The following is a 16,811-nucleotide window of genomic DNA, read 5'->3' as shown; positions in this document are numbered from 1 at the left end:
ATGCCATCTAGAAAAGTCCTCCAGCTCTGATAAAACTGCATTGCCTCATGGCTGAAGCCTCTCAGGCATCAGCAATTCTTTTAAAGAAGAAAGATGAATAAGAAAATACAGAATGCTGGGAATCTCAATTTAAAAATTATAAAAGCAGCCACCAGTGAAATCAAGCATGATGACGAAATCCCTGGTTGACAACCCATAAAACTTTCATGATTACCTCTACTCTCTCTGTTCTGGGCCAACACACAGGCTTCAGAAAATGTCCATTATACGTGTTGATCTCTTTGATTCAGTTAGAAGTACATGGATTTGGATGATTTTCAAAGATAATCATCTGCCAAATCTCCTACATGTCAATTCGTATCATAAAGTAGTAAAGATATCTTCTCTCTCTAACGTTGGGCAGCCATTCTACTGTTCTTGTTGTTGGACTGAGTAGTAAGAAAGGCTTTAGGGTGGTCGGAGAAGAGAAATCTCAATCAGAAGTCCTCTGCAAGCTGCACACCAAAGAGGACAAGCTGAGTCTCCTCTCCTCCTTCACATCCTCTTCTCTCACCTCCTCCTTGTCGAACGAATGAGGCTATTACACTTTTTTATCTTGGTAAATATTTCAATGATTCCTCCATATGTCCTGTATCCTTTCCTTTCTTCTGGGTTTGCCATCTTTTCTGCTTGTGCAATTCAGAGATTTGCCAGGTATAACTCATGTTGTGAAACATGAAAAAAAAATACAAACTTCTCACTCAATTCATATTAGAAAATACAGTGGCAATTCGTGTGCTTCAGGAAGTTCAGCTCTCGTCTTTTCATGTAGCTGTATGAGGGTAAAGTGAGTGGGTGCATCTTCACTCAATCAAAAGGTGTCAGGACAACCTACTGAATTACACCTAAGAAACACCTGGGCTGTTGGCAACCGTCTTTAGAATGCTCAAGTCAAGATGTTGAACTGATCTTTGCCTGAAAAATAAAGGAGCTGTATATGCACATTAAGCAGATGGACGTTTAATGCAGAAAATAAAAAACTAACAAAAACATCCATTAGAAATAGATTTCAGAATTATACATACTGTTTGATCTCAATTGTTTTCTAAGGTAGGTAAAATACTGCAGGAAATATAACCAAAATGTTAATAGTTGTTTTCTCTTGGGACTGGGATTTTGTATTTTTTTTCTTCTTCTCTCTCTATTTTTTTGTACTTTCCCAATTTTTAACAATTCCATGTCTTATTTTTATAAACAGAAACAAACAGCATCCCAAATAGGGGATGGAGAGGCAGGCTTGTGTGGGGTGGGATGTCAGATGTTTGTTTCTTGGTATGTTAGGTCTCAAATAAGTTTTTCTTTTTGACAAGTTAACAAGTGATATGGTGTTGGCTGCAGACCTGGTTCCTTCCAGTTGTACCTGATCCTGAAATTAGGAATGAAAAGGAATGCATAATTCATTTTTGGTGTGGAGGGGATGGATTAGTGGGAGGAAACCCCTCTTTAGCAGGGGAAGGGGTCTTGGGGCTGTTATTCCAGCCTCCACAGGTGCAAATGGTAGTTTTCTTCTTATTAATGTATTCTTTTTCATTTGTATGAAACTTTATAAAACATGAAGTGGTGAAGAAAATGTCCCCAAATGATGCCTTTGGTCATAAGAAAACTATGAAATGAATATAAATAACAATGTTATTCTAAAAAAAGTACATGGAACAAAGGGAAGAGGGCACTAGTTCTCATGGTGAAAGAGAAGAGTTCTCATGGTACAACTGCTAAAATACAATGTGTGTGCCTTATCTGAAGGCAGACTGGATGGCTGCCTTTCACCCCCAAGAATGGCAGCAAGTGAGCTATGCACATATTAGGAGCTCAACAAAGACTTATTAAATTAATAAATACTCCGTATTTACTTTTCTCCTGTCTGTCATTTTTGCAAAAGGAACTGGAAACCTTCAACAATGTCATATTTTGTGCTTGGATCCCTAAACATTGTCAGAGTATAAGAACATGGTGTTAGGAACTCCTGTTTTGAAGTCACAACTAGTTAGAATCTTGATTCTATCATTTAATAGCTGTGTGACCTGGGTTGGTTGGTTGACTTCTCTGAAGCTCAGGTTTCTATGGAAACTGCTTGGATTTGTTTTTTGCTTCACCTCTCACAGCTGTGTGCCCTACCTAGGCATCAGTTTTTCCTAACAGGGTAATGGAACACTTATTTCCTTTGTTGGGGGGTTAATCGGGGCATCACTTGCAGGTGCTTAGCATGCTGTTTGGCTGGGCGCACAGCAAGTACTTCATTAAAGTGGGTTCTTAGTTCTTTTATTACCAGTACTGTGCTTCCCCGAAAATAAGACCTAGCCAGACAGTCAGCTCTAATGGCTCTTTTGGAGCAAAAATTAATATAAGACCTGATATTATATTATATTATATTATATTATATTATATTATATTATTATATCAGACCCAGTCTTATAGTAAAATAAGACCGGGTCTTATATTAATTTTTGCTCCAAAAGGCGCATTAGAGATGATTGTCCGGCTAGGTCTTATTTTTGGGAAACATGGTAGCTACAAGATTTTTTAAAAAGATATATTTTGTACTGAAGGATGGAGCATCTAAAGCAAATTTTAGGGGATTTTAAGCAATATCCTGTGAGAGCCAATGGATGGTTAGTTCTACAAGTCATTGTCTGAATATATTCCCTAAGATGAGGTTTTTAGATATATGTCTGAATATCTAGCACGTTCCTTAGAGTGATGTGCGGGTGATAGCTATATGTGGTAGTCAGTACTGCTCTTGTTGTGTATAAAGTTTTTTCTCTGCTTATAATTGCTACGTAAATTTAACCAGAGATTGAAAACTGGTACTGCTTATATTTTTTTCTTGCAAGTATTTTTTAAAAAATGCTTTTTATTTATCTTTTCTTATTTTTTTGGCTTTTAGCCATACATCTGTTGATAGTTTGCTTGCAGTTAATCCTTTTCTCTTGGGTTGAGACTTGTGCATATGTCTTGATTATAAGCAGAAATGATTTTACCTCATTTTGTATTTTATAATTTTGTATTCTTCTTCTTAAAGAGGGTCTTTGAATTAAATAAGCTTCAATCTCCACAAAGCCAGGATCTGCCCCAATTACATTACGTTTGTTTTTCAGGTGAAAGACGTGACCCATTCAACTTAAAGTTATTTGAAGTGAATGTTATTATGGGAGCATTATGAGACTAAAGATCTTTATTTTCTTGTTCCACTTGAGGCCTGACTGAATTTTGCTTTGCTTCAAGAAAAAGCATCTGTGCTTTCAATAAAAGTATACAGAAATGTAGAATTCATTGCATGGTACAAATGTCAGTATCTGGTTGCTTAAGTACATACTAGAATTTCAAATGTATAGAATAGACTAAGAAGACCGCTAACAGCTTCATTAACATGAATGTGATTTTGCAGCCGCATTTTGTGAATGCAATGTAAATTTCTGGGCTAAGAGATGAAGGGAGAGTACAGTGTGATGGTCATGAGGATTCTGGCAGGAGAAGAGTTGCCATGGTCTGGAACAAAGGAGGAGGCTGCAAGAAGGAAATATGTAGGGAATCTAGAGGGAGAGTAGCAGTCCTAGAATTAGAGAGTTGCTTACCATTTCAGAAAGTGCTGAATAAGAACCGTAAACTTATAAGTGGGGACTTTAGCTTCCAATAGGCATGCGTTGCTGGTCTGTCGCACTGGCACTAACCCTTCTTCACAGAAGGCTTCAACTCTGAATAGGGAGTCCCCCTTTTTCAATAAGGACACCACACTTTGTACGTAGCTAAAAATACTAGAATATGTCGAATGTATTTAAAATAAGGTTGAATTACATGTGAAAAAAATATGTAGCGGCTTAAACAATAGAGAAATGTTCTTTCTGTCACAGAAGAGGAGCCTAGAGTTATGCAGGTAGTACGAGTCTTGTATATAGACTCCATAGACACCAGGGATCCGAGCTACATGTAGCTCTCCCCTCTCCTATCCCCAGGGTATAATCCTGCTTCTCATGGTCCATTATTGCCGCTCAGCTCCAGCCATCACAAAATAAGTAACCTATTATCTTTCGTACAGCTTGCAGTCCAGCCTGGGGCACAGGGAATATACCTCTCATGCCTCTTGTCAGATGGAAATACAGTAGAAGAAACTCTGTTTTCAATTTCACCTGCCCATGTTCTGTAAAGAGACAGTTCTTGGCTATTATATTTGAAATACTCCTTTTTTTTTTTTTTGTACCAAATTTTAATTGTTCCCCTGAGTCATCACCCAAAACATAGCTGCTGTGGTACAGAGAAGGCACATTTCAATATCAGTGTAAACAAGGTAATCTTATCTGGATGTGTGGGTGGTGTTTGTGGACCTCACTGAGAACTGGTGAAAATAGTAGTCACTGAAAGGCTAAACAACCTGCCCCAGCCCCGTGTGATGAGGCATTCGGCTCCAGAGCCATGGTCTCAGAGACCACAGTGACCATATGTCTTGATTATAAGCAGAAATGATTTTACCTAATTTTGTATTTTATAATTTTGTATGCTTCTTCTTAAAGAGGGTCTTTGAATTAAATAAGCTTCAATCTCCACAAAGCCAGGATCTGCCTCAATTACATTACGTTTGTTTTTCAGGTGAAAGACGTGACCCATTCAACTTAAAGTTATTTGAAGTGAATGTTATTATGGGAGTATTACGAGACTAAAGATCTCGTGGGCAGAAACACACATTTCTGCACAGTTCCAGGGAGTCCAAGCCTCACTGACACCTTGGTGATGTGTTTAGGAAACTCTGACCTAACCGTACGCTCGTTAAGGAAACCGCTGGTGTTAGAAAACCACCATACACCTTCCCAAAGATTACCAGTGTTTAGATACTTGCTGCATCTGCTTAAGAGAAGGGGGGACCCCTGCCATGCTGAGCCCGTGACTCCTGTGCACACACACCATCAAAAGCTCACCCAGTGTCATCAGGCAAGTCCAGAGCGTCTCAAAGTGTGGTCCTGGAACCAGCAGCATCACCATCAGCGGGGCTCCTGGTAGAAATGCAAATATTCAGGTCTCCTCCAGATGTGCTGAATGAGAAGCTGTGTGTTCACACGCCGTCCGGCTGATTCTGATGCCTGTGACACTCTGAGCAGCACTGTCCAGCAGAGCTTTGTGTGGCGATGGAAATGTCTTATAGCTACACTGTCCATTATGGTAGCCACTTGAGCAGTTGAAATGTGACAGAGGACATAAAATTTTAATTTGATATGATTTTAGTTAATTAACATTTAAATGGCCACATGTGGATATCGTATAGGATAGCACAGCTCAGCTCCATATTCCTAAACATTCCTGTGCTTTTACATATGAACTGTTCACTACAATTCGACACTGCAAAACAAAACAAAAAACTGAATGCCATATACAGAATTATATCTTGATGTTACCTGTTTGCTTATTCCAGTGTTGCTATCATTTAACTATGAAACGTTTGGGATGGGAGTCTTGCAGGTTAACTCCAGTGAAAAATTCCGTAAGAGAAAAACAGGTTGTGTACATATTTCCAAGTCTTGTCAGCATTACAGTAAATTGCTCCTTAGATAGTTGTCTCTTCTTTAGATTCTGAGGATAAGGATTTTTGAATAAGCCCAACAATGCAAATTTCTTAAAGAAAATGAAATTCAGCGTGTACTTGAAGGACACTTTTGGTGTTCTGTAGGTGGGTGGAGGGGACAGGTGGTGACCAGCAGAAATTTTTGGTGTCCCACACAGAAGTGACATGAATAAAGGAACAGAGGAGGGAAACTTCATGGCATTTTGAGGAAGAGCAAAGAATTGCATTTGGCTAAAGTGTAGGGTCATGAAGTGTTGACAATCAAGACTCTGACACCATTTGTGCAGAGTGGGATGATGGACAGAGCTGCCCTCATTTCTAACTCCCAACCGATGACTCCTCTCTCCTCTCTTTCAATCAGTGGCGTCTTAAGCAAGATGATCACGGTGCTGAATGTGGAGGGATAGAAAAGAGGGGCTAGGTGTAAGGTATTACAGAGGCAGAACGGACAGGACATGTTATCTGATAGGATATTACACTGACTGCCTGTCAGGAACTCTCGTAGAAACGTGATACCCAAAGAGGAATTAGATTCTGCCCTGAGGGAACTTACAGGCCAAGTAAGGGAAGGGAATCAGATGTGTCAATAAATGAGTAGAAACCACGCTGTATACTGGGGATGCCAAAAAATGTATACAAGTGGACACGTTGGTCCACGTTGCTCAAGCAGTAGTTCACCGTAATCAGAAGTGTCTGGATGCTGATGGTAACCACTTTGAGCACCCCTTGTAACTGCAGAAGTCAAACGTGACTTGTATTCATCTTTTGTTATCAGTATATATTGAGTATTACAATATTAATAGTTTTTTTCTTTGTTAAAATGTGTTTACATTTTTTTTGGCATCCTCTGTATTTCCTTAGAAGTCAATACAGGGTCCAGAAATGAAGGACGTCAAAGTGAGACCCTGAGCACACACCCTGAGACCTCTTATTGTTTCCTCATCTCTCGTTTCTGGCTTCTAACACGTGACTTCACTCACTGCTGATCCTTTCATTAATTTCACCCCCAGAACAGTGTCAATGTTTTCTTCAGATTTCAATATATTAAAAAAATAACTGAATAACCCAATGAGTTTATTTTGTGTTCCCGTAAAATTAGTGTGTGCTTTTTTGCCTTTGGGCCCTGTTTCCTGTAGCCTCGGTCACATGGCTGCTCTCATCATGCTCTGAGATTGACTCAGTCCCATGTCTAAAGCCTCCTGTTGAACCTCAAGAACATGTCTGGCTGAAGAATATTTTCCTGGGGTATTTATTTGTTTGTACATCTGTTCATTTAGAACTAGTTTATACAGATCTATGTTTTATGTCCCATCTCTTTCTGGAAATAGTGGAAAATGCTTGCATAAATACGATTAGGCCAAAAGAATAAATTAACCAGGGGATGTAGCTTTAAGGCCCAGGGTTCTGATCTAAGGTCAGAGACAGGCGTGTTGTTTTCAGCGGCCCAAGGAAGTGGGGTAGAAATAAAGCCGCTGCCTGGCGCTGTCCTTGGTCCTGCCCCTGCCTTCCCGCCTGCCTCTGCCCTTTCAGCCTCCTCAACCCTGCCTGTGCTCTGCTGGGTGCCTTGCTGTGGCATGTCACCAACAACCCTGCTGACTTCTGACTTCTTGATTTGTCACCAGCGCACCCACTACCTATCCCTGACCTGGGTTTCTGAGGTTGCATTTTACCTCACCTCACCCATTCCAGAAGATTCTTGCTCAGCAGCCTCAGGTTGAATTCTTTAGAATAGACTGGAGATCTGGGAAAAAAGTCTTTGTAAATGTTTTCCTTTTAATTCATCTGAGTGTTGCTTCCTGCAGAGGTAATTTCTGTGAGCTGATTACTACATAAAACATATTTTCTTTTATTATTAGTTCAGAATTTGTTCTACATTAGCTTAGAGTGACCCTTAATATTTCTCATAATGTGCGGGACAAGCCTTATCTCCCATTCCCTGGTGGTAGCAGAAATCTTGTAATGTTACATTTCTGCCAACCCACAGTGATAATTGAGCTTGATTTAGTGTGTTTAACGCCTAAGGCTCTTAAAGAGACTTTTAATCCTCTTGTTCATTTAAGATAGATTAACTTCTATTTTTCTACAAAAACATGATCCTCTTTCTAATGCGTTCAGCTTTTAGTTTCATAGTTGCAGCTATATGTATCTTGTTTTAAGTAGACTTGATATATATAAAAGCCTAAATTTACTTTCATCATTCAAAATACCTTTTCATAATTAAACCAAAAAGCAGGAAGAAGTTGTGTTGATACAAATATTTTAAAATTATGATTGAATATTGACCCAAACTGTAATGAATATGGAAAATGAATGTAACTTGATTTGTTGGGGTGGTAGGAAATTGATGATAATCTAATTTTAAAAATGTTCATAAATAACTAGATGAATGGTCAAATAAATAATAATTTCAAAAGTATGAGCCCAATTACAAAATTCAATTTCCACACTCTTTTTCAGGAATTTATCATTTACAAAATGTGAGATGTATTTGTAAATGTCATAAAGTGCATGAGTTGGGCCCCAAAATCCGACAGCTGATACTGAGGCAAGCCAATTGTGGCCTAAATTGGAAGGCCCTTGTTCTGTGTTAGTGGATTGATAAACTGGATGGTTAATATTGACATTCTATTGGTGTTACTTATGTAGCTTTGGTTCTTAGCCAGAGATTTTGATTAATGGTTAATTAGCTTTTTAATTGATGGTAATAGCAAGCTTTAAGCTTTAATACACGTTCCTTGGGTGGAAAAAATCTATATCCTTTTAAAGATTTAATATAGATTAATAGATAAAGCATTTTTTATTAAAACTTTTTAGGTAAAATGTTATATAAAGACAACTTAACATGTAGTTTCAAGTGTACCTTTCTATAATATATCATCTGTATACAGCATTGTGTGTTCACCACCCAAAGTCAGATCTCCTTCAGTCACCAGATATTTGATCCCTATTCCCTTCTTCTATCTTTTCCCTACCCCCATTTAAATAATGACCATGTATTGTTTTTTTTTTATAAGAAAATATTTTGGTTAAATATATGTTAATTTTTAGAAATCACAGCTTTGGAATATATAGTGCTTTACACTTTACAAATAACTTTTAAAAAGATTTGCATAAACAGTATTTGGTCTCTGTTGTAGTTATCTACTGCTACAAAGTAAGTCATTCCCCAAAACTTAAGTTTCTTAAAACAAGAACAATTGATCATTTTATTATCTCTCTCAGTTTCTGGGGTTCAGTGTTTGGAATGGACTTTGCTGGGCAGTTCTGGCTTAGATGCTGTCACGCAGTTGTAGTCAGCTGACGGCTAGAGCAGCTGGGGTTGGCCAGGCATCTCTCTCTCCATATTGATTTAGGGCCTTTTCATGTGTTCTCTCTGCAAAGGCTAGTTTGGACTTTCTCACAGCATGGTGGCTGAAGTTTTCAAGGGAGATTGTACCAATGAACAAAATAGAAGCTGCATCACCTTTTATAGCTCAGGCTTGAGTGTCAAACAGAGTCACTTCTACATACTCTATGAGTCAGTAGTCGCCAGCCCATCAAAACTCAAGGTGAAGGTAACAAGACAGGATACACAATTTGTGGGGCCCAGTGCATGATGCAAATGCAGGGGCCCTTGTTCAAAACTTATGAAGAATTTAGGTCAAGGACACCAGAGCGTTCACCAAGTGTTCTTCTCTGTGTGGGGCCTGGTGTCACTGTGTAGGCTGCACCCCATTAAGCCATCCCTGGGGAGGGAGCACAACCTCGTCTCTGGAAGGGAGGAGGGTCAAGGCCATATTGTACAAAAGCATGTGAAGGGGAAGTGAATGGTGAGACCATCTTTGGAAAATAAAGTCTGCTACGACTCACCTTTAATGAATTAGGTGGCTCACATTTTCACCACCCAGAACTGAAATTAGCCTTTAAGTCCCAGGAGGAACTACTGGCTCTGCAGCAGCCGGGCTGCCCTCACCGCAACAGGGCTGTGTTTTAAAAGTCTCTGTGGAGAGATACATTTTTTGAGAGATTGCCTCTAAATAGAGTATAGCAAATACCTGTTTTGGATCTGATATGGATGGAATTGTGTGCCCCCAATTTCATAGGTTGAAGCACTAACCCCCAGTGTGACTATATTTGGTGACAAGGCTTTCAGGAGGTAATTAAGGTTAATGGAAGCCATCAGAGTGGGGCCCTAGTCCGAGGTGTCCTTATAAGAAGAGGAAGAGATACCAGGAGTGCTCACACATAGGGGAAGGCCACGGAGAGAGACCTCAGGAGAAAACAACCTGCTGACACCTTGACCTTGGACTTCCAGGCTCCAGAACTGTGAGAAAATGAATTTCTGTGGTTAAAGCCTATGGCATTCTGTTATAGCAGCCCTAGGAAGCTAATACCCTATCTAAGACTTATATGTATTTACTTTACTTGTCCTTTTCAGTATTTTGTTTTATTGCTCATCCTTAATCCATTGGATATCCTAGGTTCTCTGTCAACTTGCAAGAAAACCAGACCTAACAACAAATGCCATGTTTTAACTAATGTCCCTTTATTAATATTTGGATGAATAAAGGCTTTATTAGTCATTTTTTCTAGAGTGTTGCTTATGTCCAGTAAAGGTTCATGGCTACTGTAATACTGAAGTTCATTCATGGATTCGTATATAAAGTAATATTACTTTGAATCACTGGGGTCGATTATTGGCGAACATGACTATGAACAATTTGTCTCATCCTGTCTGTATATGCCACTCCTCCCTTCAAGGGCTGGAATTGATTTCACCTCCCCTTGAATCTGGGCTGGCATTGTGATTTGCTTTAACCAACAGAATACAGTGGAAGTGATGCTGGTGAATACCAGCCCTAGGCCTTGAAAGGTGCTGCAGCTTTCCTTTTTGCCCTCTTAAGAGCCAGCCGGCATGTAATGAAATCTCCCTATCCTGCTGGAGAGCCCCCTTGAAGGGGAAAAGGCTGGGGAGTGGGGGAGCTGCAGGCGTGAGGGTGTGGAGTGCCTGAAGGAGTTTCAGAAGGTGGGAGAAGGATGTGGCCAGGGGATGGGAGGGTGCCAAAACAACCTGCACCCACCGGGCCTGGTAGTGTGGCTGAGAAGGAACCAGGGAATGAAGCACAGGGGTTTCATGAGGGTGGTTTTAATTGGCCTTGGAGGCTAATTGACCTGCCCTGGGTTTGACACTTAGTGAGTTTGGAGCTGTCAGTGTTGGCTGATGTAAGCACTGGCAGGACGACGTCCATAATTGCCTCAGATGGTTCTGGCCCTTGGATCTCTGGCACAGGACACTTTCCCTAGGCATTGGCTTGGGAAATTAGCTCCTGAACACATACTGCCTTGCCCAAGATGCTCCATAGTGATAGCTATCTTAGACACTGTGTGGGTTGCATTGTGTCCCGCACCACAATTCATGTGTTGAAGTCCTAACTCCTAGTACCTCAGAATGTGACGTTAATTGAAATAGGATCATTGCCAATGATGATCATTGCCAATGAGGTGTAGGGTGGGCCCCTAATCCAATATGGCTGGTGTTCTTATAAAGGGGAAATTTGAATATAGCACACAGGGATAACACGATGTGAAGATGAAGACAGAGATCCCAGTGACGCAGAAGCCGAGGAACACCAAAGATTGCCAGCAAACCACTAGGAGCTAGGAGAGAGGCACGACCCATGTGGTCCCTTATAGCCCTCAGAACGAACCCACACTGTTGCATACCTGATTTCAGCTGTCTGGTCTCCAGAACTGGGAGACAATACATTTCTGTTGTTGAAGTCACACAGTTTGTTGTTTGTTGTCACAGCAGTCCTAGCAAACTAATTTAAACATTGAGGCCACTTCCCCCCTTTCTTGTCACCGTGGCAGTTCTTGGTGAGTGAACACAGGGATACACTTGTCCCCGTGATGAGGAAGCTGCTCGGTGGCCTCATATCTTAATCCAGCTAAAATTCTCTTCTCCTCAAAATGTTCTATGAAAGGTGACTTATTGTATATTTCAGGCACAAGGAAAAAGAGATAATTTTTGATAGGAGGACCCAACTGAAATTACACCAAACAGGTTGTTGCTTCCACCTTTTTTGAGACCCTTCCACCCAAGAATACATCTTCAGTTATTCCCAAGTTTACCGAGAGTTAACACTTAGTTTTTTTCTAGAAACCCAATTTAACCTAACTGTGTTAGGATTGGCATTTGATGATTCTGATATGACCATTTGCATGATTTTTAGTACCGTAATTGTTGAAAGCTGATATTAGAACCTTAAAGTTGGCATACCTTATTCAGAGATGTTTAGTGCCTTATAATAACAATAATATTGAGTGCATTATGCAGTAACAGTGGAAATTACATTTGCAAAAATAGAACATTCTGAAATGCAAGAATAGAAAAGGCACACTGGAAGAGAAAACCATGTTTTATTCACAGCACTTTGGCTGTTTGTGCTCTCAGGCCAGAAGACAGGGAAGAACTCATATGCCCCTCAGTGCCACACCACACCTGGGCTGCATGAGTTAGATCAACCTATGAATTCTGCGTGGAATGGAGAATTTTCAGTTACTGGAGTCAAAAGACGGTGGGGGTGTTGTCATGTTTGAATTCACTTTTTGCTCTTTAGAATGGGTTAGCGTTTTGTAATTGAAAGTTGGATTTCCAAAGAAAGCACATATTTGTTATGATGTAGCCTAATAATTTGGTTATTTTTCCAGTTGCTCATAACTTCTGATTAACAGCTTATTTAAAAAATACATTTGGAAAAAATATGTATATTCCTCCATACTTCACCATTATAGTTTTTAGGTCAATTTTAGGCTGATTAATATTACCCTGTCCCTTTGATACTTTGATTTATTGATTGTTTTCAACATATGCAAACTCACAGAAAACGATGGGAAAGCAAAATACATCTATAAGGAACGTAGTAATTCTTGACTATGTGGATTGACACGACAAATGTTGATTTTGAGTTTTGGATATTTTCTGTACCAACTAGAAGATTTTGTAGTTTTGATTAAATTTTTCTTTTGGCAGCTTAATTACCCTAATTCAGAAATATTCTGTTTAAAACTTCAAAGATTAAACAAAGCCTAGGAAGTGCCAGGGCAGGAGAGATGAAAAAAGAGTGAATTAATTCTATTGTGTCCAATTCACAAGAATTATTTTAGCCTTGTGTGTGTTCATGTGGAACCTGCCTTTGCTCACTTCCTTTCAGAAAAGATTTTTTTTAAAACTCTTTCTCTTTGACTTTGGAACTGTTGAACCAATAGACATCTAGCCTTTTCTAAGGCCTCTTGGTATTCTTGGGGTTGTTACCATCATCACTCTGGGCCTGCTGGACCAGGAAGTACTATCCACGGCAAGAGAGTGAAAGCATCTCCTGTAGGGTTTCAGGATGCTAGGCAAAAACCATTTGCTTGGAGCAATTATGTCTACATTCTATGCTTCTTCTCCTCCACCCAACTCTGAAATCACACAGGGAATGTTACCGTTGCACTGAGGACCTCATGTCTCAGCCGCACCTGAGAAACTTACAAACAGACCTGCGCTGAGAGAGAAGAGAGGCTGGGGCAGGGTTGGTCTTGGTCCTTGTCCATCGTTCTCAACAGGCAAAGATACGTCACTTTCATGGGCAGGATATTAGTGACTTCAGTTGGCAGCTTCCTGAAGAACTGTTTAGGGTTGTGCTGTCACTTCTTGGGACAATAGCCTTTGCAGTGATTGCAATGATTCTCTCCGTCTTCATTATTCTGGTTTGTGTCTGAGTGCTGTCAGCTTTCCTCTGTGTGGTCTAATTAGCCCCTTCCACATCCCCTCCATTTCTTGGCAGCAGAAGGTCACCTTTACCTAATAAATCCTTGTCTGCCGATAAGGCTGTTTTACTGAGATTATACATGAAGAAAGTAATTCTTTAAGCCAGAAAGTGCTCTGCAAATATAAAATGGTGATGTTGGTAAGAATACTTCTGCTCACTCACCCTTATTCACTCTCCAATAGCATCTTCTTTTCCAAACCGAAAGGCCAGGGACTCTTGAGTTACCGTTTTTTTCCTTTCGTGGTTGATGGGGGGTCAACATCGGGTAAGGGCCAGGTAGACAGACTCAGTTCATATTTCACCATTGCCTCTGCAGCTGTGCGACTGGGGATGGGTTACTCTGAGTCTGGTTTCCTAAACTCTACCTGGGGAAACTAGGAGAATTGTTAAGAGGAGTAAATGGATATTGCAAGTGTCAGGTACATATAAGTACTCTGTAAGTAATTAGCTTTGATTGCTTTCTGGGAAAATTTGAGGTTTTATTATTCTAACGGATTTGTGCAAAGCCAGCAAAAAGGAGCTGATTCTCACAACTTTTACTGCAAAATCTCTCCCATACTGCTCTTCTTCCTATACTCCATCTCACGTGGCATCTGACTTGTATTCATTAAATGAACAAAGAATGGTATTTTGGATTTTTTTTGTTTTAGAATACTGGACTGGCATATACATTTTAAAGAAATCATGGAATAATAATTTTTTTACAAGTGTAATATTCAGATACCTGAGAACTCTTTCCCTGACTTCCAGTCCTGACGGGAGGGAGGTAAGTTTTGTGAGGCAGTCCCTCTGTCCATCTCTCCCTGCAGGCCACCATTCTGTCAGGACATGGCTGGGTTCCTCCGAGCAGCGTATAGGTTTCTGGGAGAGGCTGTGGGCACAGAGCTCCATGATACACACACTCAGCATCTCCTTGGGCATCTGTTCCCCTTGGGCAGAAACTAAGAGTGTCCATTATGATTTCTGACTGGCATTTTATTATTTGTATATTAATATGTGGTGTGGAGTGACGTTAGAAATTCCTAAGTGGCCATTTGAAAAAAGACCTCTCAATCTAAAATTTGAAAAATTAAAAAAAAAAAAAAAAATCGAAAAATTCTGCTTTCTTAGGAGGTAGTTAGTTATACAGTGATACTCTTGATATCAAGATGGCATTTTTAACCATGTTTATTGAATCTGCTCATCTCCTTTCATCATTGTGTTACAGATTGATGTTCTCAAAGCAGATCTGGAGAGCGCAGAATGGAAAGTTTTGGAAAATCTTATTCTGGAAGATGTGCTGGAACAGATTGGACAGCTCATCTTTGAGATCCATCTCCACTGGCCTGGGTTCGAGGTCAGTGGCAGCGACAGCAATGTTGTGCGGTTCTGGTACAGCCTCCTCAAAGAGTTAGAACTAAAGGATTTCAGACTTTTTCACAGTTACAAAGATTTATCTAAACCTCAACTGTTCCTGAAGAAAGACATTTTCAATGCAAGTAGCTGTTATACTCTGAGCTGGGTGAATACAAGATGGAAATAGGTTGCAGGTCCTCATCAAGAACTCAAGGAAATATTTGCAGAAGGGAATATGTCCATGATTCGAATTATGGGTTTCCTTGCCCAGCCTCCCACTAGCCTGTTACCTGCTTGAGGTAGGCATTGTTGTTGTCTTTGTAGTGCGTGTAGCCTGGTGCCTGCACGTGGTAGGGGCACAGTTAACACTTGTGGAGGGGACGGACACAGGAGTGCTACAGGGGTCAGCCTCCGTGTGCCCAGGCCCAGGCTCTTTGCTTCTCAGCCTCTGACAGACTGGGGGTGCTTTTCCTCCTTCACTTTACCTTGGGAGATCATCCTCCACTTACCTCAGTTTTCCCTAAAATTTATTGTGTATCTATAATCCATGAATTCACCAACATGGAAAAGTAATTACATAAATTTTCCATTTTTATTGGGTTGTTGAAATTCTTGTTTTTTGTAGCCTACTGTTTAAAATAGGACCTCTCGTTGGACTTGAACTCACCTCTTGCACAATTTTCCTGTTCCCCTTGTCAATGACGTTCTTTACGTTTTGCAGATTTCAATCATTCCTTCTCAGTCTTTGCTGAGGCCATGCCGTGGTTTTACAAAAATCCCTGATTCTAGTATCTGGGAACTCAGACACACCAAATTCTGTCATTGAATTTAAAGACTAGACTATCAAGAACTGCAGCTAAGTGTGCTTTTCATATGCAGCCTTAAATCTCCTTCTTTTCCTCTGAAACTAAGCACAAAACAGAATTTAGGTGTCTTTACCATTGCCTCTTCTGACTTCCAACTTGATTTCTTAACCACAGACTTGCCGATGTTGTCAAATCTGTTTTTTTAAAACATACATTATCTCAAAGATTAAGTGAGTTTTTCTTTATTGCCAGTTGGCATTTGTTATAAGCCTGTGGCTTGAGGGCCAGAGTTTGTCTCTTTCCTGGGATATAGTTACACGTGTTTCAGTCGTACTCATCCTTCTTACTTTTTAAAAAAATTAAGCAGAAAATGCAGGTTCTCAATAGTTCAAATGATCTCTATCATTTCTATTTATAAGATTAGACATTTACCCCTACAAATGGTTTTCAAATATCCTATTTTAAATAAATTAATTAAATAGTATAACAATAAACCAAATTATTACCTTATTATAAGTTAGATATATTTTCTTATACGTTTTAAATCTTGAGAGAGCAGGAAAACATGCATATAGGTTTGTTCAAGAAATCTGGGGAGGGAATAGAATACTGATTACACTAAGCTTTATTCCTTTTCTCCATTTTTTATCTACTTGTACCCCAGATATTCCCTGGGTTGGCTTTTTGTTTCTTGCAATGCTTTGAAAATACCATTCTTCAAATGAGAAATCAAAATATATTTGAGTTAGATGATCTCACTAACTTGGGTTCAAAAGAAACAAAACATTCTAAATTAGTAGTGATTTTTTAAAATACAAATGAGGTTTTTATTTTAAAACACATTGTACACTAATAAAAGTCATTGAGGTGGGAGGACCAGCTTGACTAAGTGTAATTTGAAATAGCAGTTTGGTTGCTTTTAATGTCCATCGTTATTTCAAAAGGGCCCATAAAACTCTAAAGTGATATTGTTAATTTGTATAGACTTTCATCCAGTTCCTGTTTGGATTGTATCACAGATGCTTTCTCTTTTATTTTTTAATAAACATTTTATACAGTGAAGTATATATAGTAAACCTTTTTATATGTTAAACCTTTTAATTTTAAACCTTCTTACACACTAAAGTATGAAGTGTACTGATTTCAAGTGTCCAGTCTGATCAGGTTTTAGGTATGTACACACCCATATCAAGATTTGTAATTCATGGGATTGAAGATTTGTGGTGTTACTGAAAGCCCTCTTTGCACATGGCAAGTTATCATTTATTCCAGATTGGTGCCACAGAACCC

At 39.6% G+C, this 16,811-nt stretch overlaps 1 protein-coding gene across 7 annotated transcripts in view; it reads left to right on the top strand.

Annotated features, from left to right (window-relative positions):
• Positions 1 to 16,583, top strand: part of METTL24 (methyltransferase like 24) — an 84,163-nt gene extending 67,580 nt beyond the window's left edge. For all 7 annotated transcript variants that reach the window (XM_019735078.2, XM_074333431.1, XM_074333434.1 and 4 more), the window contains one exon: positions 14,588 to 16,583. In XM_019735078.2, the coding sequence (XP_019590637.2) occupies positions 14,588 to 14,902 (315 nt within the window). In that variant the 3' untranslated portion in view covers positions 14,903 to 16,583. The remainder of the gene's footprint in view (positions 1 to 14,587) is intronic.
• Positions 16,584 to 16,811: the final 228 nt, after the last annotated feature.

This window comes from Rhinolophus sinicus, linkage group LG05, assembly GCF_036562045.2.
Source record: "Rhinolophus sinicus isolate RSC01 linkage group LG05, ASM3656204v1, whole genome shotgun sequence".
In the NCBI taxonomy this organism is placed as follows: Eukaryota; Metazoa; Chordata; class Mammalia; order Chiroptera; family Rhinolophidae; genus Rhinolophus; species Rhinolophus sinicus.
This window is presented reverse-complemented; position numbering and strand designations above follow the sequence as displayed.